Genomic DNA, 26,227 nt, shown 5'->3' with positions numbered 1-26,227 from the left:
AAGGATTCCTGCATAATAGCTGTCTACTCTTGCCTCTTATGGTACCCGAGAGAGGGAGAGAGAGGGAGGGAGGGAGAGAGAGAGAGAGAGAGAGAGGTTAGGAGCTCCAGATGGTGTTTAAACGCAGACAGAAGGCTACAGCGAGGACAGAGAGAGAGGAGGAGGAGGAGAGAGCAGTCGTTACTGCGTACAGTGGACCCACCAGCTCTACTCATTGGTGAAAACAAAACAAGTCTGAAAACCACTAATTGTAAAATTTCACGGATAAGGAAACCTTGAAACATGCTCGGCTGTTGTGATTTTCTGTGGGAGAAGTGAATCTTTTCTAACACTACCTGAAGACAGCTCGGCGGACGATCCGCGCGTCAGAGGAGGACCGGGATCGTACAGAGAGCAGTGAGAGTAGGGTGGCCGATCGTAGGCTGTAAAGAAACTGTTTTTAAATCAAAGGGAGGGGAACTGGTCTCATCGGATGTGTAAGGACGTGTCCCCAACACTACAGACTGTGGCTGAACTGTGAAGTGAAGAAGACGGGTTTAAAGTTGTCACAGGAGCCATAACAGACGCACCCTGCTGACAAGAAGATCCGCATCTTAGTCATTTGTGTTTTAACACGGGAGACAAGAGGATTTGTGGACATACATTACGCAAAACAGGTTAATAGTTTTTTGTCAGCTTCAAAACGAACAGAAAGGACGTTTTCTGCAGTTAAAACAATTGTTTTTCATTTCTTTTATCGAGGAGGTTAAAATGAGCAAGAAGGCGAAATTTCCATGACTGGGAGAAGTTGTGATTTTTCACATCATCGTCAACAACTGAAGCCCTTTGCTTTAAAAAAAGAAACCCCAAAAAACCAAAGACATCGATGTGCTTAAGGATCCAAAAGCCCTGGTTTTAATTCCTTTTCTTCCGTTTTTGGTATAACTGAAAAGAGAAATACCTCATAATTTATGAACCCTGGAAAGTCAAGATCCCTTTTAGAACTCCCAAAGGAAAGTTAAACATTTGCTTTTGTGTTAGACTGTGGCGTCTGCCCCTGCTTCCTCCCAGTATTTCTAAAACAAAAAAGGTAATAACACCTGAATAGTTTTGCTGAGGTTACTATTAAGCAAAGGCGTTAGGCGATCCGTTTTTTCCAAATAATGAGGATTGAGACGATATAAAATCTGTTTGACAAACCATTTTGGTGTGGATTATCACCGCTACAGTTACCTCAGCTTGACCTCGAGCTTCACAAAGTAAGTACAACCTGCAAACTACACTGTACTGAAGGAAGTCATACAAGACATTTCATTTGTTAGTGGTGTGAACTGTTTTTAAATGCTCACAATTTGTGATAGTCCTTTACAACGGAAGAAGTGTTTATATTTAAAGTGCAATATTACATATACTGCTAGCCCAAGTAATTATGTTTGCAGCTGGGTTAGACTGGACTTAAGGTGTTAATATTGCTTAAAAGTGAAGACAAACCAGGCTACAATAGGATACCTGTGCTTTACCTGCCTTTTCTGTATTCTTCAGAATGCTTTGTCTGCTATATTAACCTTTTTTTCTGTAATTCTATCCACTTTAGTTTCATCCTTTTACATACTGTATTACATTGTCTTTAAATTTGGGATATCAAATATAGGCAAAACTGTGTATTTTATGAAAATCAATTAACAGTCATATACCACAGTACACTTGTATCAAAGAGAAGACAGAAAAAAATGAGTCTATAATAATGTCAATAAGAACTTTTTTAAATGATTATTATTAGCAGGTAGTCTTTTCATTTAGCCTGCTCTTTTTATTACTTTGTTGTAGTGAACAAAATGTGGGAGAGACAGAGGGAGAGAGAGAGAGACTGAGAGGGTTGTGAGATGTTTGCCCCATCAGTCTGTGCTGCACATCAAAGTGATGTTGAGACAAAGTGATGACACAAAATCTTTGGTCTCTATGAACTTGGTGTCCACCTGGACTGGATGGCGGTGTGATGGGTGTGAAGGGATAATTTACCCATTCTGAACTCCATGGCGCTTAAGATACCCTGTCCATCTTTTATATGATAGCGCATCAGTAGTGTCCACGTTTTTGTTAAAAAACCTTAAACATTCCTTTTTGGTGAGTGCTGTTCCAGTAGTGGTAGCAGAGGAAGTGTTTAACAAAAAGTATATGGTAATCAAAGAATAGGAACACAACTGAAAAGTGAGTCAAAAAGCTAAAATCATTGCGGATGCTTTCTAACAACCCTTGTGACTGTGGGTCACCCCCTGAGAAGACACACTAACGTTTCTGCCCCCACTTGAACAGCCTCAGCAGCGCACTCTTCTGCCTGTTAGTGCAACAGTAAAACACTCAAGCCATTTTCTCTGCAGGACAAGGCCCTATATAATTGGCCCTGGTAAATATCATCTGAATAATTGAACAGTTGATAATAGTTTTGAACAATGGATGAGGGGTTGCAGAGGTGAAACCGCAGTGCAGACACCCTGCCTCACCGCACATTATACCTCCATCACCACCAAGGAAGCATCTCTTCCTCCAGACGCTGGAAAGGCCGAGCTCAGCGATGCTAAGGCAGATGTCCCCACTTCATCATTAAGTAGCTCTCTTAAAAGGCAAGCCATTCATTATGACCCCAGCCTACTGGGTGTTTACTCAGTTTCCATCTACCGTAGGTGCATGGATGGGATGCTTTCACTTTTATATTAAGAAGGAAACATACCACTGGACATTAAAAGAAAGTGAGACAACCTGTTTTTGTCTGAAGAATCAATATGCGACACAGCCACATGCCAGCATAAAGTCAGCATAGAGTCTCTGCTATTTAACAGCAAATAGAAAAAACAATTTACTTCCTTTTGCTTTATGATGGAGATTATTGTTTTCTTCTTTTATTACTCTGTGAATTATTGCTGCTATTTTAGGAGCACCATGTTTTATTATCAAGGTATGAAAGCCACAATACTTTTTGTGCTCTTACAAGTGCTTAACTAGAAGTGGTATCAGTGATTTCTAAATCAGGCGTCTGACAGTAAAAATGTAGGAGATGTGAAAGTCATTATTGTTTTTTATCATCTCAGTCTAACTCTGTGTGTAATCTGGTGCCGGTGGAAAGACTCTGGCTATGCTGTGACTTGATGCTGCAGGATCTGAGTACCTTTCTGTATGAGTGTGTGGGCTTGTTGAATGTGCTTTGTGTGTGTGTGGTAATTATTGTGATCTAAATGTCTAAATGTGGGCAGTGCAGGTGAAACGGGCTGTCTCCTAATTAATGAGTAGAGCAGATGGCCTTGGGTGGGCGGGAGCTGCAAGCGCACAGCAAGCCGGTCAGGTGGTCAGCACAACACGGACACCTGGGCCATCACAAACAAGACAAACCAAACCAAGCGGGTGACACAAGCCGAAGAATTTGCTTCTGTGTGTGTGCGTGTGTGCGTGTGTGTGTGTGTGTGTGTAAGTGTGGCTCTGTGTATGGCTTTCTAGTCAGCAAACCTACAGTATCTAGCTATACGTGTATTGTTATATTTGGTGTCTGATATCATGCGATTCCTTATAAAAAGGAGCATCTGTGTGCACTCATGACAACCTTCAAGCTGAAAACCTTTTATATTGTAAATAGTTTTGTTCTGGTGTGTTCACAAGTTCTTGCATTGACACAAAGTTACACAGAGCATGTGCACATATTTTGCTTTATGTTTGTGTGTGAGTCTAAATAGAAGGCTCTGTGTATAAATGATATTAATGATTAATAACACTTTGTCCTAACAGAAAAAGTAAACAACACGAGTCAAAACAAAGTGATTTATGTGAAAGTGTGTACAGTTCATAGTTTCTTTTGGCATGTGTAACAACACAAGCGATGTTAACATTGCAGCAAATTAATGTTTTGTGACAAACTGTCATTCAAGAACAAGGGACTTTTTCTCATATTGGCTGGAGTCACATAGCTTTGCCTCCAGGATGAGAAGATTAGTTTTGACTATTGCAAAATAAGAGTGAAAGTTTCAGTTTTTTATAGTAAAAAAAATAGCTAAAGTACTAAAAAACTACCACCATAATTGTTGCTAATAGTGTTCTAACTGTGTGTATGAAAATTTGTGTTCAAGACAGAAGCGAAAAATGAAAAACACTAAATTTGGATGGTTATTACAGTGAAGTGTTACAGAGAGTTATGAAGGTTATTTGACTTTTGGTAGTTTGTTGGTATTTCTGTGCTCAGGGTGACCAATTAACAGCAGTCTTTTGCAGCATTGATGTGCACATCAGAAAGATAGTGTTCTTACTGTTCAGTTAAAGTGAGTTTCATGATATCAGGGTGTAAATTTATTTGCTTTTGTACAAAGATGAGGAAAGTGAGCAAGTGAAAAAGTGACATGTTGTCTATCCTAATACATAGTGTAAAAGACCAATGTGTTTCTGGCCACCTCCTGCTCCGTCCTCTGTTCCGCATATGTTCGACATTACTGTGACAAGGCTGTCCAGCCTCTCTGGGGATATGAAGAATGTCAGGGACTAGAGCAGAGAAGTGTACGGGTTCTCAACATCTGATAGAATGAGAAACACACACGCTGCATGGCCGGCCTGCTGACGCCACAGCGTGGGAGCAGAGCAAAGGGTGGAGGCAAAGTAAAACCCCAAATGTGTGTGTGAAATATCATTCTCTTCCCTACATGTGCACATATTCACTCAAATTCTCAAGAATAACATACACACACTCACAATTTCTTCAGTGCTAGTCATAATCCACTAGAATTATCAGGTGTCTTTTCTCCAGATTTCAATACATGCAGAGCAGGTGAAATGCTCCAATTAAATCATCTGTGATATTCAAGGGTACAAACTTATCATTTGAGCATTTCTAGAAATAATTTGTTGAATTGACTCTTCATTTTACTAAAATTACTTCAGTATGTACATCATTGACAAATTACACCCTCAATTATGCATTTCAAAAGACAGGCACATTTCCAGTGCACAGAAATGATTTATCATGAATGTAAGCTACAAACAAATGTTACACCATCAGTGAATTCATGTGTATACTGCATATAGCTGAACTGCAGAAAGCTACAGCCAAAACAAAAACCCTTCCTCCTCCTCCTCCCTTCCTTGTCTTGTGCCTGATTCACCTCCTGTTCTCCCCCCTCACCTTTTGCTTCCTCCTTGCCCACTGACCTCTGACCTTCAGTTGACCCGCTTTTTTTTTTTTGTGCCACTCTCCTCACAGCACCTTAATCCCTAACCCCCACCACCCCAACTCTCCTTCATGTTCGGAAGCGTGTTCAGACCACAGTCTGACACAGGAAGCAGCTGGGCTAATCTAGAGCAGTGCTGAGCTCCCATTTAATCAAGTCAAATGGACAGGCCAACAGTGAAAATGGGAAGTTCATATCGCCATCGCTACCTGATATAATGAATCCCTCCCTTTCCTTCTGCCCCATGCTGAGGCCTTTATCACACACAGGGAGCAAACAAGCACAAAGGTACACAGACTGAAGTTATTAAGGCCTCCACAAGTGTTGCAGTGGAGGAGCATGCAGGCATAGATTTGGAAGAAAGGCATGTCTTTCATATTCTCTCTCTCTCTCTCTCTCTCTCCATGTACAGTATTTGTGAAATTAAAAAAGGCATTATCTCCTGGAAACAGATCCTGTGCCACACAGATGGTTCCGTCTCCCTTCAAATGGGAGGCTGAGCCGCCGAGTGCCATTGTGTTACCACTTAGTTGTACAGACCTTAATCTCAGCTCCAGCCTTCCTTCCTCCGTGTCTCTGTTACACACAGACAGACTCTACCCATTCAGATAAAAGCATTGCCAGTGTAAAGTACTAATTTCTCAGGGAAATTGACATTTTAGCTTTTCAGAGATATTTGAGGTGCAGAGAAATGAAGGTCAGAGATTATCTTGATATGACAAAAAGCAGAGGTCACTTTGAGGATTGAGTTATTGCCTGGTATTTAATGTTGCTAGGGGGCTCAGCGGGGATAGGTGCTGTGTTTGATGGTTTCCATTCAGTCTTTCAAGTACTACCTCAGGGAGAGATCATCCCATTATTAATGTGCTCTGACCTCTATTAGTTATCATTTATGGAGAGGTCTTTACATACTTCTGTAGGCTTTCAGATAAACAGGAGTGTTGTGATTATGTTAGAAACCATAAATTGTACAGGAGCACCTTTTGATATATTGATTTAGACCTCCCGATTGCATTGTAAATGTCTAAATAAGGCAATTTGAGTGTTGTAGTTACCAGTAGATTTTTATGGTGACATGGTTGTGGTGGAGGTACAAAACAATCAATACATCAACACCTGCAGCTCTGTGTGGGTTTTAATTATTTATAACAAATGTTCTGTTCAGAAACTTTTTGTAGGCATTAACACAGGGCATAGCTAAGTATTAACATTTTTATTTTTTTTTGTTATTAGATAACCGTTTAAGGTTTAATCATGGTGTATGCAAGGTTGAGACCATCTCTACTCAAGACACCCTAAGCTTTCGTTGTTACAAACTGTAATTGACCTATTATTTAGTTTTAAAAGTGTTATCTTAAGTGTAGCTGTTTGTCTTAAAATGAAATTAAACACTTATACAGTATATTCAGATGGAATTTCTGGCATAAATGGTCAGTCACTACTAAAATGTTTTACTTTAAATTCATATGATTCACAAGAGAATAGTTACTGTGGCACCTACTATGGCAATTTCATTACACTGGTGCCAATTACCTCGCCTAATCAATATGTTATCGATACCACAGCCATTCCTTCTGTGCACATGGTCGTCAGCTTGTTTCAGAGAGGATTAACTGGCATTTATTTCAGCAGCCTCCGGCATGAGCTGGCCATAGGCTAAATGGAGATGCTGTCAAACCTACATAGCCACAACTGACACATTCTGTTTAATGCAAACACATGCAAAGATTCTGGGTTTGAAAGGGGAAAGGATAAAAGATGTTGCAGATGCTGTGGTGTGTCTACATGTGTATGTGTATATGTTGCCGGGGTTAAATCTAAGTCTTTTGTGCTCCATAAATCTGGAAGCAGCAGCAGCAGTAGTGACGTAAGAACAAACAGAGCTGCACTCTGCTGCAGCTGGCTCAAAAGAGGGAGAAACAGTTGAGAGGAATACAGAGAGGGAAGGAGAGAGCAGGACAGCAGCTGTCAGGCCTCCATCGCACACCTGTCACACAGGAAGTAAGCGGCGGTCACTGTTTCCTGGATACACCTCCTCAAACACTGCTCCTGGAGGAAATGGAAGGAGGACATCTGCTGTGAGGGAAAGACAGACGGGCAGCCAGACCTAAAGATCAATAGACAGAGACATGCCAAATAACATGAAGAGAAAACAACTACAGAATTTCTCATGCCTGTGTTGTCTTTCTTATGTCAGCTGCTTTGTGGTCCTCTTTGCATGTGTGTGTGCCCAGATTGTGCATATTTGAAAGGATGTTTCTGTTATCGCAGAGCTCTGTGACAGACAGGCCACTCTGTGGAGAACGCAGCTTAACTCTCCCACAAATACAATAAGCCCACATACCCTATACTTAACAGTTGGACATTCCCACGCCTGCTTCTCGAACCCCAACACACCCCCTCCCCCCTGTGACCAATATGAACTAATCCAGATGTGCTGTAGTCGCTCACAAATGTACACATAACTCTTTATGTGACCCTGCTCCTTTCTCTCCTCAGCTTCTCCTCCTCCCCTATGTCTCTGCTTTCCCCAACCTTTCTCATCACTCAGTCTCAACCTCCGTGCCTCACTGATCAGAACAGGAAGTGATATCACTTGCTTCTACAGTACTGCTGATGAGGTAGTCCTGTCTCCTGTGCTGTTTCTCCTCTCTGCCTCCAGAGCTGCTCTGTTGTGGCTGCTGTTGGTAGAAAACCTCCTCTTTGTTTGTCAGGCTTGTCAGGCTGGGTCCTCAGGAGGCCCCCCTTGCCCTATTCCCAGGCTGCCCTTCATGCTGCCTGTATGCAATTAACAGAGTAATTAAAAGCCTGATGAGCTAGATGATGCTGGGTGAGGCTGCAGGTGCTTGGATTAGCAAGCTTATTTATGTAAGTGCATTCATTGTAAACATCCTCTACTTCGTGCCATATGTACTTCATATACTATACTGTATACAATACTCAGTGGGAAGAGGAAAGAGACAAACTGTACCCAGTGTGTTCATTACCTGGTGAGCTGTCAGTTATAGTAGAAATAAAACAAATCACAGTTGCAATTTTCAGTTTTGGCTTGGGTCTCAGATTTGACAATTTGATATTTCAAGTCATGTCTTAAAGACATGCACAAACTTTCAAGCTTTTGCAGAACAGTTTCACACCAGTTTATCAACAGTGTATTGGTACTAAGATGAATTATGTCATATCTGACAGAGCCCACTATCTGAGCTCATCTGAAAGAAGAAAGTCAGAAAGAAAGTATGATCTGATGTCGGAGTGTAGCGGCCTGAGGCTGTGCTCTCGGCTGGCAAAATGATGCACATGGCTGACAGGGTGAAGACAAGAAGATGTAGATGAGAGGGCACAAAGGAGTGTTACCATGGAGAGTCAAAACTACAAATTAAATCTTTTTCTGTGCTCTGTCTGCCTTTTGGTCTCTCTGGCCCATTCCTGCAATGTACATGCACAGTCACTTCCTCATGCAACAGCCTCTCTCTTGTCCCCCACTTCCTCCTCCTTGCTCTCCCCCCTCCACCTCTCTCTCTCTGTGGCAGCTGTGCTGGTGATGGCTGTGTGCCCATGGTGCAAGCTAGCTGTGGGGTCCCAGGTGGCCCATATGACAGTTATTGATGTTCAGGTGTTCAACTCCTCTCACACAGAGACCCTGGAGCCACACACACACACACACACACACACACACACACACACACACACACACACACACACACACACACACACACACACACACACGCAAAAGCACAACACACATGCACTCACTCCAGTGTAGTTCAATGCATACACAGAACACATGTGAGTAGTCATGTACCTGCACAGTTATGCATATAAACTGTGTATTCCTCAGTTGCTGCTGAGGAAATGTAAACAATACAGTAACAAGTACAGGGAATTTGTGCCTACAGCTGCTGGGATGTCGGGCAAGCAAAAAGAATGACAGTTTTCAGTGTAAGATAAAAACAGCAAGCTTTGTCAAACTATATGCAGTCCAGTTTGTATATGATTCCTGTGGTGCAGTATTTGTGACCACTTTCTGTGTGCATATGTGTACTGACACAACCAGTGTTGGTACCAGAGCCCAGTTTAGTCCTAACACACTCCAGATGTGTCTGGCTAGCCAGGGAGTTGTTCTTGGCACAGCCAGCCTCAGGCTAATGTCACAAATACTTTCCTTTATTTAGGAATGGCTCTGGGTTAGCGGCTGGAGAGAATGAAGGAGGCGAGGATGGATGAAGTATCAGGGGAGGAGGGAATGAAGGCAGGAGCAGTAGATGAAAAGAGCAAATAAATGATTAGCAATGTAGAAGAAGAGGGGTGAAGGATAAAGAGGGGGGAGTAAGAGATGAGATGAAGAAAGATGGAAGAGGGAGGAGAGAACATGAGGGAGTGAAGCAGAAACAGCTCCAGTATAGCATCTGGATTTTATTAGCAGCCGTTGGGAAAATCTGAAAAGGAAGTTTTTTCTCTGTGAGCATGTCGGCAGCAGTGATATGCTGAACATAACCACTTCACTGCCGACGAGAGGAGCCAGGCCCTCCCAAAGGAGAACAGATGGTCTCTAGAACTTCAATACAATTACACCAGTAACAGCTTTCACAGATATAAGCACTGTATGACAGGATCCCTACAGCTCAGAGATACAGAAATATGACTCCTCTACCCTTAGCACCTCTGGCTCTGGATAAATTGTCCTTAATTTACCCTTACTCCATGCTTGTCCTCAAGTTATCATTACTTTTCTTGCCAGGTTACTCATTTGAACAAAGTGGTCAATCTTTTGGCTTTGAAAAACTGATGAGTTTGGGTCAAGGATTTACTGATTTTACAGTAGTCCGATCAAAGACAGGATGGCTTTTGTCAGTGCTTTTTACAAAGACACACCACCACCACAACCCTCCGTTGGGGTTTTGTTCAGCATGTTTATTCAGCCGGCCCTGCATGTGTACTATCACAGAGATTCTCAAGTAACATAAGGGAAAATATGTGTTTGTGTCCGCAGCATGAGCATACGCATTCTGCAAACTTGCGTGTATCTGTGTGTCTGTTTGTGTGCATGCGCACGCATTGTACGGGCATGTCTCCCACCCTGTCATTAGTGAGGACTTTAAAGCCTCTGAACTCTAAATCAGTTTAAGATGAAGAGGAGTCTGGTGTCTGTCTGCAGAAGCAGGCTGTGTGCTAACACACAAATATACACACACACCCATTTTACCTGAGACACATATATCGACCCACTGAAATAGTAGGCACACAGAAGGAAAACGGTCTATTGTCGATTGCACTGGGACGCATGAAAAGCAGACATATTGGTCTTGTGCTACTGATGTCAGCAGTCTCTTTACTTTGATTAGCGTTTGTGCTGGTGGTATGCGAGTGAAGAGTGGTGTATAGGTACATGTACCAAGTCTTAGGTCCAGAGCACAGGGTTATAATCCCCATGTTTTGCTATGAAGGCCTGGTGGGGGGCTGGGGGCCAGGGTCTCAGGCTCTGTTTGTGTGGACTCCTCAGCGGCTTGATAGGGAACAGATGTGGGAAGGCAGGCGGTCGGGCAGCCTGCCAGAGCAGCTGGGAGAAATTAAAAACAACAGCATTCCTGGAGACTGGGGGAATTACAGTGAGAGGGAGAGAGCGAGGGAGGGATATAAGGAGCGAGAGAGACAGGGAGAGTTTTAGGGTTATGTGGTCACTGACAAGAGTCTCTGCGGAGTGGGGCTGATTGAATAGACAGGGCGGATTTAAGGAGACAGTTATGCAGCGGTTAGCTAAAGCTAACAAGTTGCAGCTGCATTTCCAGTGGAAGCACAGACACACATGGTCATACAAGCACATAGATATGTATACAGTCAACACACAAACATATGCCAAAGTGAAATGAGGCCAAATGCACTGCCAGCATCTGAATGGCCTTCTAATGGCTTGTTTGTGTATGTTTGTTGTAGGGGGCTTTAATGAAGGCATATGTCCTTAAGTCTATAATGAGACCCCAGAGTGACTTTAGAAAGTTCGTCAAACCACAGCACTCTGTGTGTGCAATTTGTTATCTATGGTTTTGTGTGTGTCTCAGTGAATTGTTTTCATTTTGTTTCATCATGGCACAAGGGGAGAGTAGGAGACAGAACATTTTTAGAAGTTAAAATGCAGACTGTTTCTTTGGTGAGCAAACCTTTAGCTCCTATTACACCAGATGTGCTGACATATAGCTGTTCAGAGAGTCAGCAAAACTGAGACAGACAGACAGTGGCAGAGGGATCGGTAATGATTATCAATATTTTTTAAATTTTGGTTTTATTTTCAGCATAATATTTAGTAGTGAGTGCTCTGGACAGAAAGCAACATAAGCCTGTATTTTGAACAGATCACAAAGAAGCTTCTCCCTGAGGCTCAGATAAAAACCGTTTTTTTTGTTTGTTTGTTTGCTTGTTTTTTCTTAATCCATTTATGCTCCTTGCGGACAGGAGCATGTTCCAGACTCAAAGCTTAACCATAAGTTTACTCTCTCCTGGTATACCAGTCTCTCTTTTTATGCTTCTTTTGGCACAAGTGTGTTGTCCTTCAGCACAAACCGTGATGGGCGCACAGATGGCCACAGATGGGGTTGTAGACCTAGCAGACTTCCTAATGTATTAAAAGTGAAATCCAGCGCATGGTGCATATGTGTATGCCTTGTCTTTCTAGCTGGTCAGATTAAACAGCTGTCTATAATCCCATGGTGGGAGCAGACAGACAGGCGGGGAGGTCTCTTTATCATCCGCTCCTCTCCTATTTGGAATGTGACAAAAGTAACAGAAGATGTACACAGTTTACAGTCGTATACAGAGGATGTTTTGAAAGAGTTTTGATTTTATATCACTGACCTGATCTTTTGATCAGATGTGGGTTTAGCTTTTGATAATTTGAGAACAGCTGTAGCTTCAGACTTGTCGACCTGACAAACTGACTAAATTACATTCACAAAATATTCTTGTAAAATTAGTTATGTTTATTTATCTATTTTGTTAAGTGTATGCTGTAAGTCCTACAATTACAAAATGCTTGCAGTGGCATAGTAAATTTGGTCAAACAGAAGGTTTACTGAACCATAAGCTTGTCTCCCTACAAGAAGCAGTCCACCAATTCAGCAGCACAGAGAGCTTGTTTATGTGTTGAGAATGGCTGTATCTATTTATACCAGCCAGCCTGCCTCTATCTACAACCTTGTGTGTTTATGTTCAGATTGTCTGGCACGGGCCAAACAGCGGAGTGCCCCTCGTGTTCTCGAGGATCACTGTATCAATGGCCCTCATACAGCACCCTCCAGAGTGACACTCTTTAAATACAGACACCAGCTGCTGAACGCTTCTACATGTGCTCACTAAAATAGGCTAACACCAAGGAAGGAGGCCAACTGAGGCCCCAGAGATTTAATGTTAGTTGGTGACAATGCATTTAGACTGCAACCATAAACTGGTTTTCAGACCATTGTAAAGATGCATAAAAGCCAGAGCAGGACTTTGGATATTCCACCTCAAAAGTGGTGTTGGTGCAGCAGTATTTATATTATGTTTTATTATTAGATGTTTTAGAGATTATCACTGGCTACTAAGTGGAGTCTCATGACAGATCCACTCTAGCACTGGCCTCTGCTCTCTGTCACGAGTCTCTTATGAGGCTGTAGAATTAGGCTTTAGTAAATTTGTAAAAGATCTTGTAATAACTTAAGTTCATTTCTAAGCAATGTAATGTTTTCTTCCTTTTTCATTTATACATTAAGAAAGAAGTGAAAGAGAGAAAAAGAACACAAGAGGAAGAGAGGATGCATAGGGTTATTAAGAGTCAGTGAATGCTACATAAAGTCAACAAAGTGGTTTGCTAGACTATAAGAAAAGGATCCTCTCTCTTTCATTCTCAACAAACACGCACTTTACATAAAAGAGGTGTGTAGTAGTCAAACAGAAAAGCACACACTTTTGTAGTAATACTGTATATAAACTGTGCTGAATATTGATTTTATTGTTTTTCATTGCATATTTTGCATGTATTTCACTCTCTGCCAGTACACACATACATAAAAGTTATCTTCTCACAGGCTGCAAAAGTCATCATACCTCTCAGTTCAGGTTTATATTGCAGATGGATCTAGTTACAGCAGCTGCACCGACAGACAGACGGTCAACACTCCACAGATACAACAATAATAGACCTGCTGTGTGTGTATGCACTAGGCAGTATATAGTATATTTACAGCATATCGTCTAACCCAGTGAATGTGATTTTGTGTATCACGGTGTTCTTGTAGAAGACACGCTGTATGTACAGACTGCATGAAGCCCTCTGCCATAAATAGAGAATGTAAAGTAACATTCCTCAGACATGCATGTGGCCATGGCACAGCCACCCTGTGTCATGTTTTCTTCTCATGTGCCTTGCTGTAAAAATCCATTCACTTCATGCTACAGAGCCTAGCCTTGCCTTGTTTGGTGCTGGCAGGGTGTCTGGCAGAGGACAGTGGAACCTCCGGTAGCAGGACGGACCTCTACTGAAAGTCAGTCACAGTGATGGACAGCAGCAGATCCAGCTGCACTTGTTACTGGCTGTCAAGCCGGCTGTCTGAACTAGGAGACGAGAGGGGACAGGCAGGAAAAAGAGTGTGCATGTGAATGTGTGTCTGGGGTTTGGAGAATACAGTGGAGGGCCACTGATTGGGATGTCAGAACTACATGGAGTATGTATGTGTGTGTGTGTGTGTGTGTGTGTGTGTGTGTCTGTGTGTGTGTTGGGGGGCATCTCAGTCAGTCAGCAGCAGCTGAGTGAGTGAGCAGGTGTTTCTGTGTATCTCCCAGGCCCATGGCTCTCCAACAAGAGAGACGCAATACAAGTTTGGATGCATTTCCACTCCCTGCATTGATTCGTTTTGGTTCTTTTTATGGGGCATTTGGTTTAAGGAAACAATCGATGTTTCCCAGGTGAAAATGTCAGTGCTCTCCTCCTGAACCAGCTGTCTTCACATTTTTTTTTTTATGCTAGAGCCCCATCTTGATGACAGCCTGATTTCTCTTTCTGTTTCTCCTTTCATGTCACAGATAGCAGAGTGCAGAAGGTTGGAACAATGCCAGATTCACCTGCAGATGTGAAAACCCAGCCCAGGTCCACCCCACCTACTATGCCTCCTCCACCCCCGGCTGTTAGCCAAGCAACCAATCGCACTGCTTCATTTACCCCTACCACCAGTAAATCAAGTAAGTATATTATTATTCTTATTATGTCAACTTCATACTGTGAAATATACTGTATATGCATTTACAAAAGATAGCCATGTTATGTCATGTGTATCTAAGCACAGAGTTTGTAAATAAACTGGGGCAACCAATGGTCTTGAGGTAAAGAAGCATTTATATACTGCAGGGTTGTCTCCTAATAGTCAAATAGTCAAGTCATTAGTCGAGAGACCTGTCAGTCCATTGAGACTCTTCTAGTCCAGCCTTTGTTTTTATTTTATTAAATTTTATTTTTTGTCAGCCAGTGTAGCCAGCAGCTGGTAGTTTGTTGTCTTCTGCTTATCAAACATTTCATTGAGGAATTATAAATAAGAGGAATCATTCGCAGTGCGAGCTGGCACACATCGAACACACAGTCACAACATGTGCTGTGGTTAATTGACAGGAGAAGCTTAAACCTGTTGGTAAACTAAGCTATAACCATGTCTCAGAAGGAAAAAAATGCCTATCAGAGCATTACAGAAATACAAGTGTACTAGCTACTTGTCTCGTTGTTCTAACAAATCCATACGGCAGCTCGAGATTATATACTGTCAGTTTAACTTTCATGATTTGCAGTTGCCTTTATTGATTTTTAAAAGCTCATATATATGTTCCCATTACTCTTCTGCATTTAAATAAGGATGTTAATGTAGTCAAAATCATCACTGAACTTAATGCCAGGTGATTTTCTGACAGTCGAGGCTATATATATTTAAAAAAGAAAGAAAGCAAAAAACGAATAGTCGAATAGTTGCACTAAAGAGCTGACAGTCGACTCACAAAATCTTTAGTCAGGTACAGCCCTAATATACTGTTATCCAAAGGTCCTTGGTTTCTTTCCTGTCAGAGACCTGTGCTGCATCCCATTATGTGTGTCTCTCTCTCTCAGTGTGTTTCCTGTTCTCAGCTCTCCACTGTCAAATAAAAATACAAATGCTTTTTTCATTTTGGCCATGACTGTACACTACACAGAAAATAACATCTTACACCCATCAATACACTAATGAGACACCTCAGAGGACATCTGCAATGGACAGGCATTTGTCCCTCTTAGGCCAACTGTCATGACCACTTCATATGCTTGTGTAAAGGATGGGAAATTCCAACTATTCCAAATTCCAATGTCTTTCTTCTGCTATGCTGTTCTGGTGAACAAGTGTGGAAGTCACTTGCACATCAGGTGCAGGCATCTATCTATGTGTGTCTTGTGGTGTGCAGAATGCCCTTTCTGGTAGAACAAGTGTCTTTGAGCACATGTGTAATTGTGACTGTGGTATTGTGTGTGCATGTGTACTTGTGCTGTTTGCCATTGTGCGGTGGTGTGTACTGAGGACATCAACCCGGGTGGCGTTGTGGTGTGTAGAGCACTTTCTTCCCTATATAGCAATGACAGGCCATGTTGTTTCACCTGTTGTGGCTCAGCAGTGTAGCCTTCTCCTTGCACCTTTCCTCTCTCTAAAACTAGAACACAAGCGCTGCCTCTTGGGATCTCATGGGTTAGTCCTCAAATTAGAGTAACAAGCATGCCTGAGAGCTAAACTGTTGAACAACTTAAAGGTATATCGTCTTGTTTACAAGTACGAGGACAGTGTGTAATGTTATAGTTTACAGCAGCTCACCGCGGAATCCTGTAAATACATCTCGAAAAGATTAAGATGCTGCAATGGCAATAAAATTATAGTTTGGGTTCTCTGCTCAGTGCAAGTGCTTATATATGCTGTTATGAAATAGAGACATTTAATTATGGGTAAATATATTTCAAAGAGCTTTGTGTATGCTAAATTGGAGAAAAAAACATGTTACATTTTGTCATGCGTAAATATTTAAACACAGATATAAAGCATGTCAATGCATATACAGTAAAAAGCATCCAATTACAATAAACAGAACAGACAGAAAAAGAAGGCTTTAGTGTCTTTTCTGACATATAAGTCAAAAAACTTAGAGTGATGATATAGTACTTTGCATGCATTTTGTGTCATCTGGCTTCTCTATGAAAATGTGAAAACAGGACAAAGGTCAAATGTGAGTGTGTGAGCTCCTGTGTAAGTTTGTTTGTCCATCCATTAAGAACAATACATAAGTGATGATATATGTATTTCAATGCTGTGTCTATTCTGAACCTTAAAGCTGCAAATCTACTTTCAGCTGGTGAACATGTGCAGAGCCAGATTTGGCTACACACCTGCTACTGGAATAAAAGTAACATGGGCCACAGGACTATTTTTGGCACCTCTTTAACAAGTTCCTCTTATAGTTGTGTCCTAGTGAGTGAGTGAGGAGCAGAGGGTGAGGAATAGAGTGAAATAGAGGGACACAGGGGGAGATGGCAGGGGTAGGTGGGGTCACATGGTACCTCTTGTGAGAGGTTACTGCAAACACACAGAGTGCTCAGTCAAACTGACAGAAAATTGTACAGCATTGTCTAATTTGAGTCTATCATATGCTTTACTTATATTTAATCTTAACAGTACGCTCCTCTGTCAGCAGGATATAAGTGCTTATGTCCTCATTGTGCCCCAAGATCTGTCAGATGCTCCCCAGACCCTTCCATAACTACTGACCCAATTTATGTGGTCTTTTCCTCCTGTCTATTTATCTGTAGTGCTGAATGGGAGCAGCCACTCTCCTACATCGCTGAACGGTGCTCCGTCCACTCCAAACGGCTTCAGTAATGGGCCTGCCATGTCCTCGACAGCTTCACTGTCGAACCAGCAGCTCCCGCCAGCTTGTGGTGCCCGGCAGCTCTGTAAGCTGAAGCGCTTCCTGACAACACTGCAGCAGTTTGGCAATGACATATCGCCTGAGATTGGCGAGCGAGTGCGCAGTCTTGTGTTAGGGCTGGTGGTAAGTTTTAATGATTGCATATTTATGTGGAATAACTTTGATGGTTCCATAAGAGAGGGTTATATATTTTTTCTTCTTAGTGATCCCTGTGTTCACTTTGTCCTACTATCACTGCTGTCTTTGACAGAACTCCACTCTCACTATTGAAGAGTTTCACTCCAAACTTCATGAGGCCACCAACTTCCCTCTGAGGCCGTTCGTCATTCCCTTCCTGAAGGTAAATGTCAATGTACAGATATAAGACAAATGAACCATGATGTCTTCATTTGACAAGCACAGAATTTGTTGTGTTTGTCCAGATATGTTTTCCAGTCCTCTATGATACCTTCAATTCTCGGTATGAAAAGGTTCATACCTAGGAGGACACAGGGAGGCCAACCATATCCTCACTAGAAACCTATAAGTGTATATTGTGTATACTACTTGCAGTAATGCATAGAAAACAGTAGGGTGTGCTGTGAATGTCTGTTAAAAGTGGTGTGTGCTTTGTGAGCGTGTCAGACCTCCTGGCGTGCAATGATCCTCCACATCTGGAACATTGCAGCTATGGCTGTGTTATATCAACCAGACAGGTCTGAGAGAGCTATTTGACAGCACTGTTTCACACACATGGAAACAGATACTATACTCACACACATACAATATACACATCAGCACACCCTGGAGAGACACACACACAAGGCAGAGGAATGTGTCAAGGGACCTGTCTTATCTCACCCTGTCTTTCCATCTATCACTTCCTTTTTTTTTCTTGCTCTAATCTGACATCATTTCATTCTCACCTCATCTATCTATTGTTCCACTATGAGTTTGTACCTCACCTCTTGTCCCTGCAACATCCCTCTACATTAACATTGATTTAGTAAATTGGCATCCTTCCTACAACAATTTATTTCATTCCTAATCCAAAGATGTCTGTCTTCCCTCAAGGCAAACTTACCCCTGCTGCAGAGAGAGTTGCTCCACTGTGCCAGGTTGGCCAAACAGACTCCAGCTCAATATCTGGCCCAACATGAGCAGCTTCTCCTGGACGCCAATGCCAGCTCACCCCTTGACTCCTCCGAGATCATGCTGGAGATGAATGAGCATGGCAAGAGAAGGACCCCTGACAGGTAGTAGCATCTCACCATTAATATATGAGAAAACATAGGCACAGACCTCAAAGGTTCACTTACATTGACAACCTCTCACACAGTGTTATAAATAAATTATTTCATGATATTTTATAATGCCAAGTGACAAGGGGATGCTATAAATCTTAGTGTGGGAGGCAGAAGTCTGGGCAGCCCCAGTGCCAGGCTGGCTCTGCTAGTTGGCTATAGGGAGGGGTGAGATACTATAAATGCAAAGTAGGAAAAGAAAGTGAGAGGCTGAGAAGCAAAAGAGAAAGGGAACCAGAGAAGAGATATGTGAGTGAAGTATGGTAAATGGTCTTATACTTGTATAGCGCCTTTCTACGCTTTTACAGCACACTCAAAGCGCTTTCACATTATTCGGCCATTCACCCATTTGCACTCTCAAACACTCACACATTCACACACCGGTGACATCACCGGGAGCAAATAGGGGTTCAGTGCCTTGCTCAAGGACACTTCGACATGTTGACAGGACAAGCCGGGAATCGATCCGCTAATCCTCCGGTTAGGAAACGACCCGCTCTACCTCCTGAGCCACAGCTGCCCCCATGGTATATGTCCTCCACACAACCCAAAGACAGAGAAATTTGTCTCAAATTTCTCCCCAGTCCCCGGCTAAGAAGATGACACAAGAGAGAATTTCAATTCAGGTTGGTGAGGCTCATCAGAAACGTAAAGCTCCAGAGCCAGGGATACCTATAGAAAGGTACAGGGAGAGAGAGAGGACACACTATGAGAGAGAGGAGACACACATGTAATGGTGGCATATAGATGAGGCATATAGAGAGAGGAAAGGAGAGAAACTTAGAGCATCATGCCCCCCCCCAGCAGCCTAGGCCTATAGCAGCATAACTAAGGGAAGGCTCAGGGTCACCTGATCCAACCCTAACCACTAGTTTTATCAAAAAGGAAAGTCTTAAGTCTAATCTTAAATGTAGAGAGGGTGTCCACCTCCCGAACTGAGATGGAGCCTTGTCATTAAGGGCTTTGTATGTTAGGAGAAGGATTTTAAATTCTATTCTGAATTTTACAGGGAGCCAGTGGAGAGAAGCTAATATGGGAGAGATATGATCTCTCTTGCTAGTTCCTGTCAGTACTCTGGCTGCAGCTTTTTGGATTAACTGGAGGCTTTTTAGGGAATTTTTGGGACATCCTGATAGTAAAGAGTTACAGTAGTCCAGCCTGGAAGTAACAAATGCATGGACCAGTTTTTCAGCATCACTTTGAGACAGGATGCTCCTGATTTTGGCGATATTGAGCAGGTGAAAGAAGGCAGATCTAGAGAACTAACTGGCATTTCTCTTTCTTCCTATTTCTCCTTTTTCTTTTCCTGGCACTGTGCTTTTCTGGTCACTTCTTCACTTCTCCCACTTGCTCCCTCACTCCCTCTCACCAACTGTCTGATCTGTGGACTTCCAGCAGCTGTCCATATGTCAGGCATGTGTCCATATGGTGATATGATGACCATAACGCTGAGCACATCCCGAACAGGGTGTAGGGATGTGGGTGATGGTGGTTTGAATGGGAATAGGGCTTGGAATTGAGTATGCAATCCCACTGTAAACCATACACCTCTACCTCCTGACCTCTTGCGTATACACAGCAGGCGGGATTCTGTGGAGGGGCTGGGGATTCAAGCTGAGGCAAGACCTATGTCGTGCCAGCTGTTCAACTAATCTATGAGATACTAGAGCCTGGGATACGCACAAATATAGCTGACCTGCACAAACATACACATGAATAACCAAGAAAACACACATCTACATGAGGCAGTGTAGCATTAATTTGCCTTTGATCCACAGGAAGATATAGAATGACTTCCATCCGAAAGCCTGGTTATTGCCATCCAACTAACAGATTAATATCAACACTCCCCTTTAAACTGTCCAGATGGCTCAAAAACATAGCCTCTCACACACACGCACACACAGTCACTTAAAGTGCACAGGCACAAATGAGTGTCACTAAACATCTGCCAAACACACAACATTCAGGCCATATTGTCCCTTAAGCTTAAGAGCAGAGTCGGCGGGAGCAAGGAGAAATACTTGCAATCTAATAGTAGGCGGAGGGATAAGTGCTTGAGATGTGGTGTACAGTTGGACTCGGTTTTGTTTGATACATATGGTGTACAGCTGTGCAAAAGCTTTGGAAGGGCAATGCCTTACTGTAACTGAACAACACGCAGCTCTCAGCAGGGACACATAGACACACGTGTGTGAGAATGCATGTTTGTATATACCAGATGGGAGTTGAAATTTATATTCCATGTTAGATGCTGTGATTTTTGAAAAGAAATTTTTATAAGTGTTTATAGTGAGCTGTGATTTCTCATGTGAAAGATAATTTGTTCACTATGCATTCTATATACATATATATATATGTTAAGGATGTGATATTGTGGGGCTGTGATTTTAAGGGCATTCTGGTCTTGCATTCTAGTGTTTGCTAGAGCATATTTCCCTTAACTATGAAGTAATACACTGGCATTGCTTATTTAGCCTGGCAAAGCCATCTCACATTTTTAACATTACTCATTTGAGCTCTGGCAAAGGCATGGATAGATTAGCTGGATAAAGATGAGGTATGAAGCACAAACTCTGCCGTTACAGAGTTAGCATCAGAAACTGATTGGCCCAGCATTTATCTTAAGCAGCTGAATCAGTTTTTAGGTAGACATTTGTTGAATAATGGGACATGTGGTAGTGGAAACAGAGCTCAGGAGATGTTGTCTGTGCAAGATCATTGCATATTGCCAAATAAACTAAAATAAATAAAAGATAAATGGTGTACCAAAGATTAGCTTTGCTGTAGATTATAATATACCACACTTCCCACCATAGAAAAAAGCTGTAGGTCCCAGTTTGTGGTTCAACTTTTAAAATTTCAATTGTATTGCATGTATTTATTATGTTAGGTACTGGCATTATCTAACGCTATAATTTTTTTGTTCAAAACACAGTCTTAAACAAATTTAGAATTTTTAGGTTCTTATGCAACAGCCACCACATTATTTTAAATCACACCACTATACATTTCTAACTCCAGTCTAGATGTAATATTGCTTAGAAGCAGCAACAGAGTATTCTGAAATTAAGTCATGTTTTAACTCAGTCTCCTGTCTTCCAATACAGGACCAAAGACAATTCAGAGCGAGATGAGTTGCACTCAGAGCACCTAGCTAAGAGGCCGTGCACCATAAGTCCCAGCCAACGGTTCAGTCCCAGCACAGGTCTTCCTGCTCACCCACCTCCTAACGGCCTTCCCACACACCCTCCCAATGGCCTGTCCCACCCACCCAACCCTCAAGTGGGACCCCAGCACTATCGTTTAGAAGACATGGCCCTGGCACACCAATACAGAGACGCTTACAGACATAATGAACACCGTGATGCCCGTGACAGGCACCGGCAGACAGGTAAAACAGCTGCAAAGCAATCATGTGGCCAGATATACTGTATCTATAGATCTACAGCCACAGAGCCCACAGTTATATGGGTGGGCTTGTGCATATGTAAGAGGGGTGTTTGTGGAGAAGAAAGGCCAGTTGTCAGTCCATTGTGATAATCCTTGTGGCAGTGCATTTATATAAAGCCTACAGCTGTACATACCTATGTGCTGCAACTGCCTTTCTTCTGCTTTCCCAAAAAGATGAATTCTTAGCCAATGATTCCACCAGTTATTTTGTTCAAATTAATTTGGACAGTGCAAATTCTCAATTTATTACAAGGCAAGGTGATTTTAGTTACAGTATGTATCATAAAGCAGACTGACAGAGCTCCGTCCTGTGTGTTTTTGTCGCAGCAGTGCATGGAGCTCGCCAAGAGGAGGTGATCGACCATCGCCTTACAGATCGAGAGTGGGCAGAAGAATGGAAACACCTTGATAATGTATGTATCAACATCATACTGTGGTTAACGCCTACCACCAGTGGAAGAAAAAGGTTAAGAGATCAGGAGGTGATTAAAGTTAGTTTAATGCTAAAGATGCTATGCAGATGACAGGGACAGAAACTGTTGAAAGACAGAATAGCCTCCATCCCAGATGAATTAACATCTGATGGACAGCTAACCTTAGGAGGTCCATGTCAGTATGCTGAATTAACAACGGACAGACACCTATCTGGCTTCCTGGCACACAACTCCAACAAAATCATGTACACTAGTTACACATACACACACACACAAACAGAAACAGAGCCCCAGATGGAGCTCAGGACTCAGCAGAAAGCAGCTCCAGCTGGGGAGAGCAGCTGAGACAAGAGCTGCAGTCATGGAGAGAACCGGCCAGGCCTGGACCCCTGCCAAATTAGAAACACTTCACTAAAATAAATATAGCTAACTCAGAGGGGAGGGAGTGGGTGGAGAGACAGAGGAAAAAGAGGTAGCGACAAACAGAAGGGAAGCTGAATGGGAATAATGATATGGATTGAATGTCAACCGTGCTCAACCCATTTAACAGGCCAGGTCTGGTATGGTAAAACAGGGCACTGTGGAAAAAAGTGACACTGTTATGACACTGGAAAAACAGGAGATAGAAGAGAGGAAATCTGTTGAGTTGGCAGGGAATGGAGCAGAAGGGTGGACGGAATTGGCTCAACTTTTTCATCAGCGGCCCAGCTGTTACATTACTGCTGTTGTATTGCTCTTAAACAGTGAAATTCACGGACAAACACAATCAGTGAACAGATAGGCAGAGACAGTAACACACACTTGCACACAAAAACGTCTGCTAGGTAGATATGCGTTTTGGGACACATTAAAATAGTGGGTAGATTTATAGCTCAGTGACGCCCAAAGTTTTGAATAGGTTTTGCTTCTACTTGTGGAGTTTTTATGGAGTTTAGTTCATTTTAAAAACTAGCAGTCTTGTATTTTATCTAGATGATAGAAGTTTAAGTTGTTTTTCATAGGTTTTGGGGGGACCTGGGCATTTGTCTGGGAGGAAAGGATTTTCATTCAAATATATAGAGGACTTGCAAACTTCCAAAATTAAAAGTCATTATTTCAACTTACTTTCAATCCTGTCCCGTTGTAGCTCCTGAACTGCATTATGGACATGGTGGAGAAGACACGCCGCTCTCTGACAGTGTTGCGCCGCTGCCAGGAGGCTGATCGGGAGGAGATGAATCACTGGATTCGGCGCTACAGCGACGTGGAGGAGATGAAAAAAGGTGGGAGCAACGGACAGCATTGCCTTCCTCCTCCTCCTCCTCCTCTTCCTCCTTCTACTCCTCACCACAACTCCTCCTCCAACACAGCTAGCAGCAGCGAGTCACTGCCCATAGGAACTTCCTCGGCTGCTGAAAGGCAGACAGGCAGACAGACAGGTAGACAAACACACGCAGGGTATGTTTGGCAAAGCAAAACACTCACAGCAAGGTAGGGCTTATTTGAAGCACTGAACATGTCTTAATATATCAATTTAGACGCAAAAAGCCAGTTAGATGATGATATTTTTCAGATCTTTAACTAACTGATTGCACCCTCATGTTGTCAGCATGCTCATTCATAATTAAGATTTGTATTCATTTCTAACTCTGGTATTCCCATTCCTTCCAGGAAATGGTTGAAAAAGTTGATGAGCTTATTTACTGATGTTGCCACGCACATAGGTTTTATTGGTTACAAAAACAAAATTGGAAAATATAGGGGAGACTTGCATATGTGTGTTTGTGCAAATCAAGTGTCTGTCACTGTGTGTGAATAAATGAGACTTAATGCGCGGCTGCATGTGTTTTTCAGAGATTCATCGAGACTTCTTACACAGACCTCCCTCAGGATACCTGCCAGAAGAAATCTGGAGGAAAGCTGGTAAGAGCCTTCTCCTCCCTCTCTCGGTGGTCTTCACGACTGACCCCACATAGACTAACAAAACACGCACACAATCACCATCATCAGTCTTCATGGCCCTCACCCTGACTACTGAGGTAGACGGAAAATGAGGCCTTACAGCCGTAGGTCCATCAGGCCAGAGGGCTGGAGGGCCTCTGTGTCATTATGGTTAAATGCCCTCCATCTGTCACCACTATGAAAGGCCACTGCAGTTAAAGCTGCAGTGAAAATGCAGTCACCTGGCTCAAGGCAGGCCGCAGCAGCGCAGCACAGCTTGGAGCTTAACTTGTCTCCATTGTACTGAGAAACACACACTCTCTGGTTTTTATACCTCTTTTTTTAATTGCAATTGTTTTCTAGCCTCATGCACAGTACACCAATGACTCAAATACAACCATTTAGATATACAGACAAAGAAATTTAGGCCATTGCTATTATTTTTGGCTTAGTGTGTAGCAAAATGGAAAGCAGGTGGGAACGTTGCATTGCATGGGCCATCTTGTGTACTGCATGTTAGACAAAGCCCATCCCAGGAGTTATCTGGCTCAGCTCTTGTTCCACCCAAGTCCCAGCACTATTATGTTGCAGTCATACTCCAATACCCTGCGGAGGAAAGATGCTGCTGCTGTCGGCAAAATACTGTGCTGCATTTTCACCAGCAGAAAAGCTCTTTTAATTGCAGTTGTTTTTCATACAGGTACCACAAGCATCCCGCTCTCCCCAGCTCTAAAGCACCTTCAAAACAAGCAGGGTGAGTAACAAATCTCACTCCCAAGATCTCACCTCTAGTGTTTGTGTTTATATGTATATGTCACCTCTATCTCCGCAGCCAGATAAGCTGCCTGATGCAGTTGCAGCGGCTCTTGCTTTTAATTAAAACTAGACACGGATTTTCTGGCCTGGTTCAGGTTGAGAGACTGCAGTGCTTTTGAAAAATAAGATCTGAAGTGTGAAAAAGCAGACAGAAATAACACATCTCAGGGACTCTCCAAATCCCTGTGGAATTAAAACGTTAATATTGCTGCCCTCTTGTTTTCGATTAAGTGCTAACTGCCCCAGCATCTGCTATGCAGTCTCCTTGATAAGAATTAATTAAATTTGCAAACTAATCTGAGTGGTGCATACATTAGGCCAGATAATTGAGAAGCTCGGGATAATGAAGATAGTGTTTGCAAGGTGGAGAAGAAAGAGGAAGAGGAGGAGGCTATAAGGAAAAGAAATAAAGGAACAAAAATGAAATCAAGGTAGAGGCGCAATGATTGGTTGAAGGAAAGCATTGAGATGTATGTTTGAGTGTGACTGTATGTTGATGGGATTAACAGAATACTAACTTTTTATCAAATGAGCAAGCTCAGACATGCACGCAGAGCCATGCACATATACACAGTGAATGGTGGAGAAAGCTCCAGTCGCTGTCTATCTTTTTAAAGTAGTTTGAAACAACTCGAGTGGCGAGAAAAAGTGACAGTTATTTATGAGTTCTCTCTCAAACAAACACTGACTTGAGGAAATGGAGAGCAGTGGAGAGAACAGCATCAGTGCCACCTCCCAGTCGGTTGGCCTATCACATCTTGAGAGCCACTTGTATGTGTGTCATTTGTGTCTTAGTGTGTGTGTGTGTGTGTGTGTCTACTTGACACATCTGGTGGAGGAAGAGGAAGAAAAATCATTTAATCTTTAAAAATGTTGCTGTCACTGATGGCAGAAGAAAATAACAATTTAGTGGAAATCGCATCTTGTCCTCATGACACATTAGCATTTATTTAATAAAGAGTGTATTTTTGACAACCCATTTCTCAGATTTATAAAGAACTATGAGAAAGCATGTAGCCAAATAATGAAAGATAGAAAAATGTAATTACTTCTGCCTCTTACTGAGATAGGACTGCAGGAAATTTCTAATTTAGACTGCCATTTAGAAAGGAGTCTACACACCTGCCTATTGTAAAACACAGTCTCCTCACTCCTGCAGTTTGTGCTGCAAGAACAAAAGGCCCCATGA

At 42.5% G+C, this 26,227-nt stretch overlaps 1 protein-coding gene across 7 annotated transcripts in view; it reads left to right on the top strand.

Moving 5' to 3' along the window:
* cbfa2t3 (CBFA2/RUNX1 partner transcriptional co-repressor 3) overlaps window positions 1–26,227 on the top strand; it is a 38,175-nt gene that overhangs the window by 7,617 nt on the left and 4,331 nt on the right. The window contains exons 1-10 of one of the 7 annotated variants that reach the window (XM_020610914.1): window positions 164–656; window positions 14,232–14,387; window positions 17,014–17,255; window positions 17,383–17,472; window positions 18,186–18,367; window positions 21,526–21,809; window positions 22,196–22,281; window positions 23,429–23,720; window positions 24,136–24,204; window positions 24,923–24,976. In XM_020610914.1, coding sequence (XP_020466570.1) covers window positions 14,258–14,387; window positions 17,014–17,255; window positions 17,383–17,472; window positions 18,186–18,367; window positions 21,526–21,809; window positions 22,196–22,281; window positions 23,429–23,720; window positions 24,136–24,204; window positions 24,923–24,976 — 1,429 coding nt within the window. In that variant the 5' untranslated portion in view covers window positions 164–656; window positions 14,232–14,257. Of the gene's footprint in view, window positions 1–163; window positions 1,239–14,231; window positions 14,388–17,013; window positions 17,256–17,382; window positions 17,473–18,185; window positions 18,368–21,525; window positions 21,810–22,195; window positions 22,282–23,428; window positions 23,721–24,135; window positions 24,205–24,922; window positions 24,977–26,227 lie in introns of those variants that run through there. The other 6 variants (XM_020610906.1, XM_020610879.1, XM_020610896.1 and 3 more) reach the window with 6 other exon arrangements.

The sequence above is a fragment of the Monopterus albus genome, unplaced genomic scaffold (assembly GCF_001952655.1).
Source record: "Monopterus albus unplaced genomic scaffold, M_albus_1.0 scaffold4.1, whole genome shotgun sequence".
Taxonomy (NCBI): Eukaryota; Metazoa; Chordata; class Actinopteri; order Synbranchiformes; family Synbranchidae; genus Monopterus; species Monopterus albus.
The sequence above is the reverse complement of the archived record's forward strand: the minus strand, read 5'-3'. Positions and strand labels throughout refer to the sequence as shown.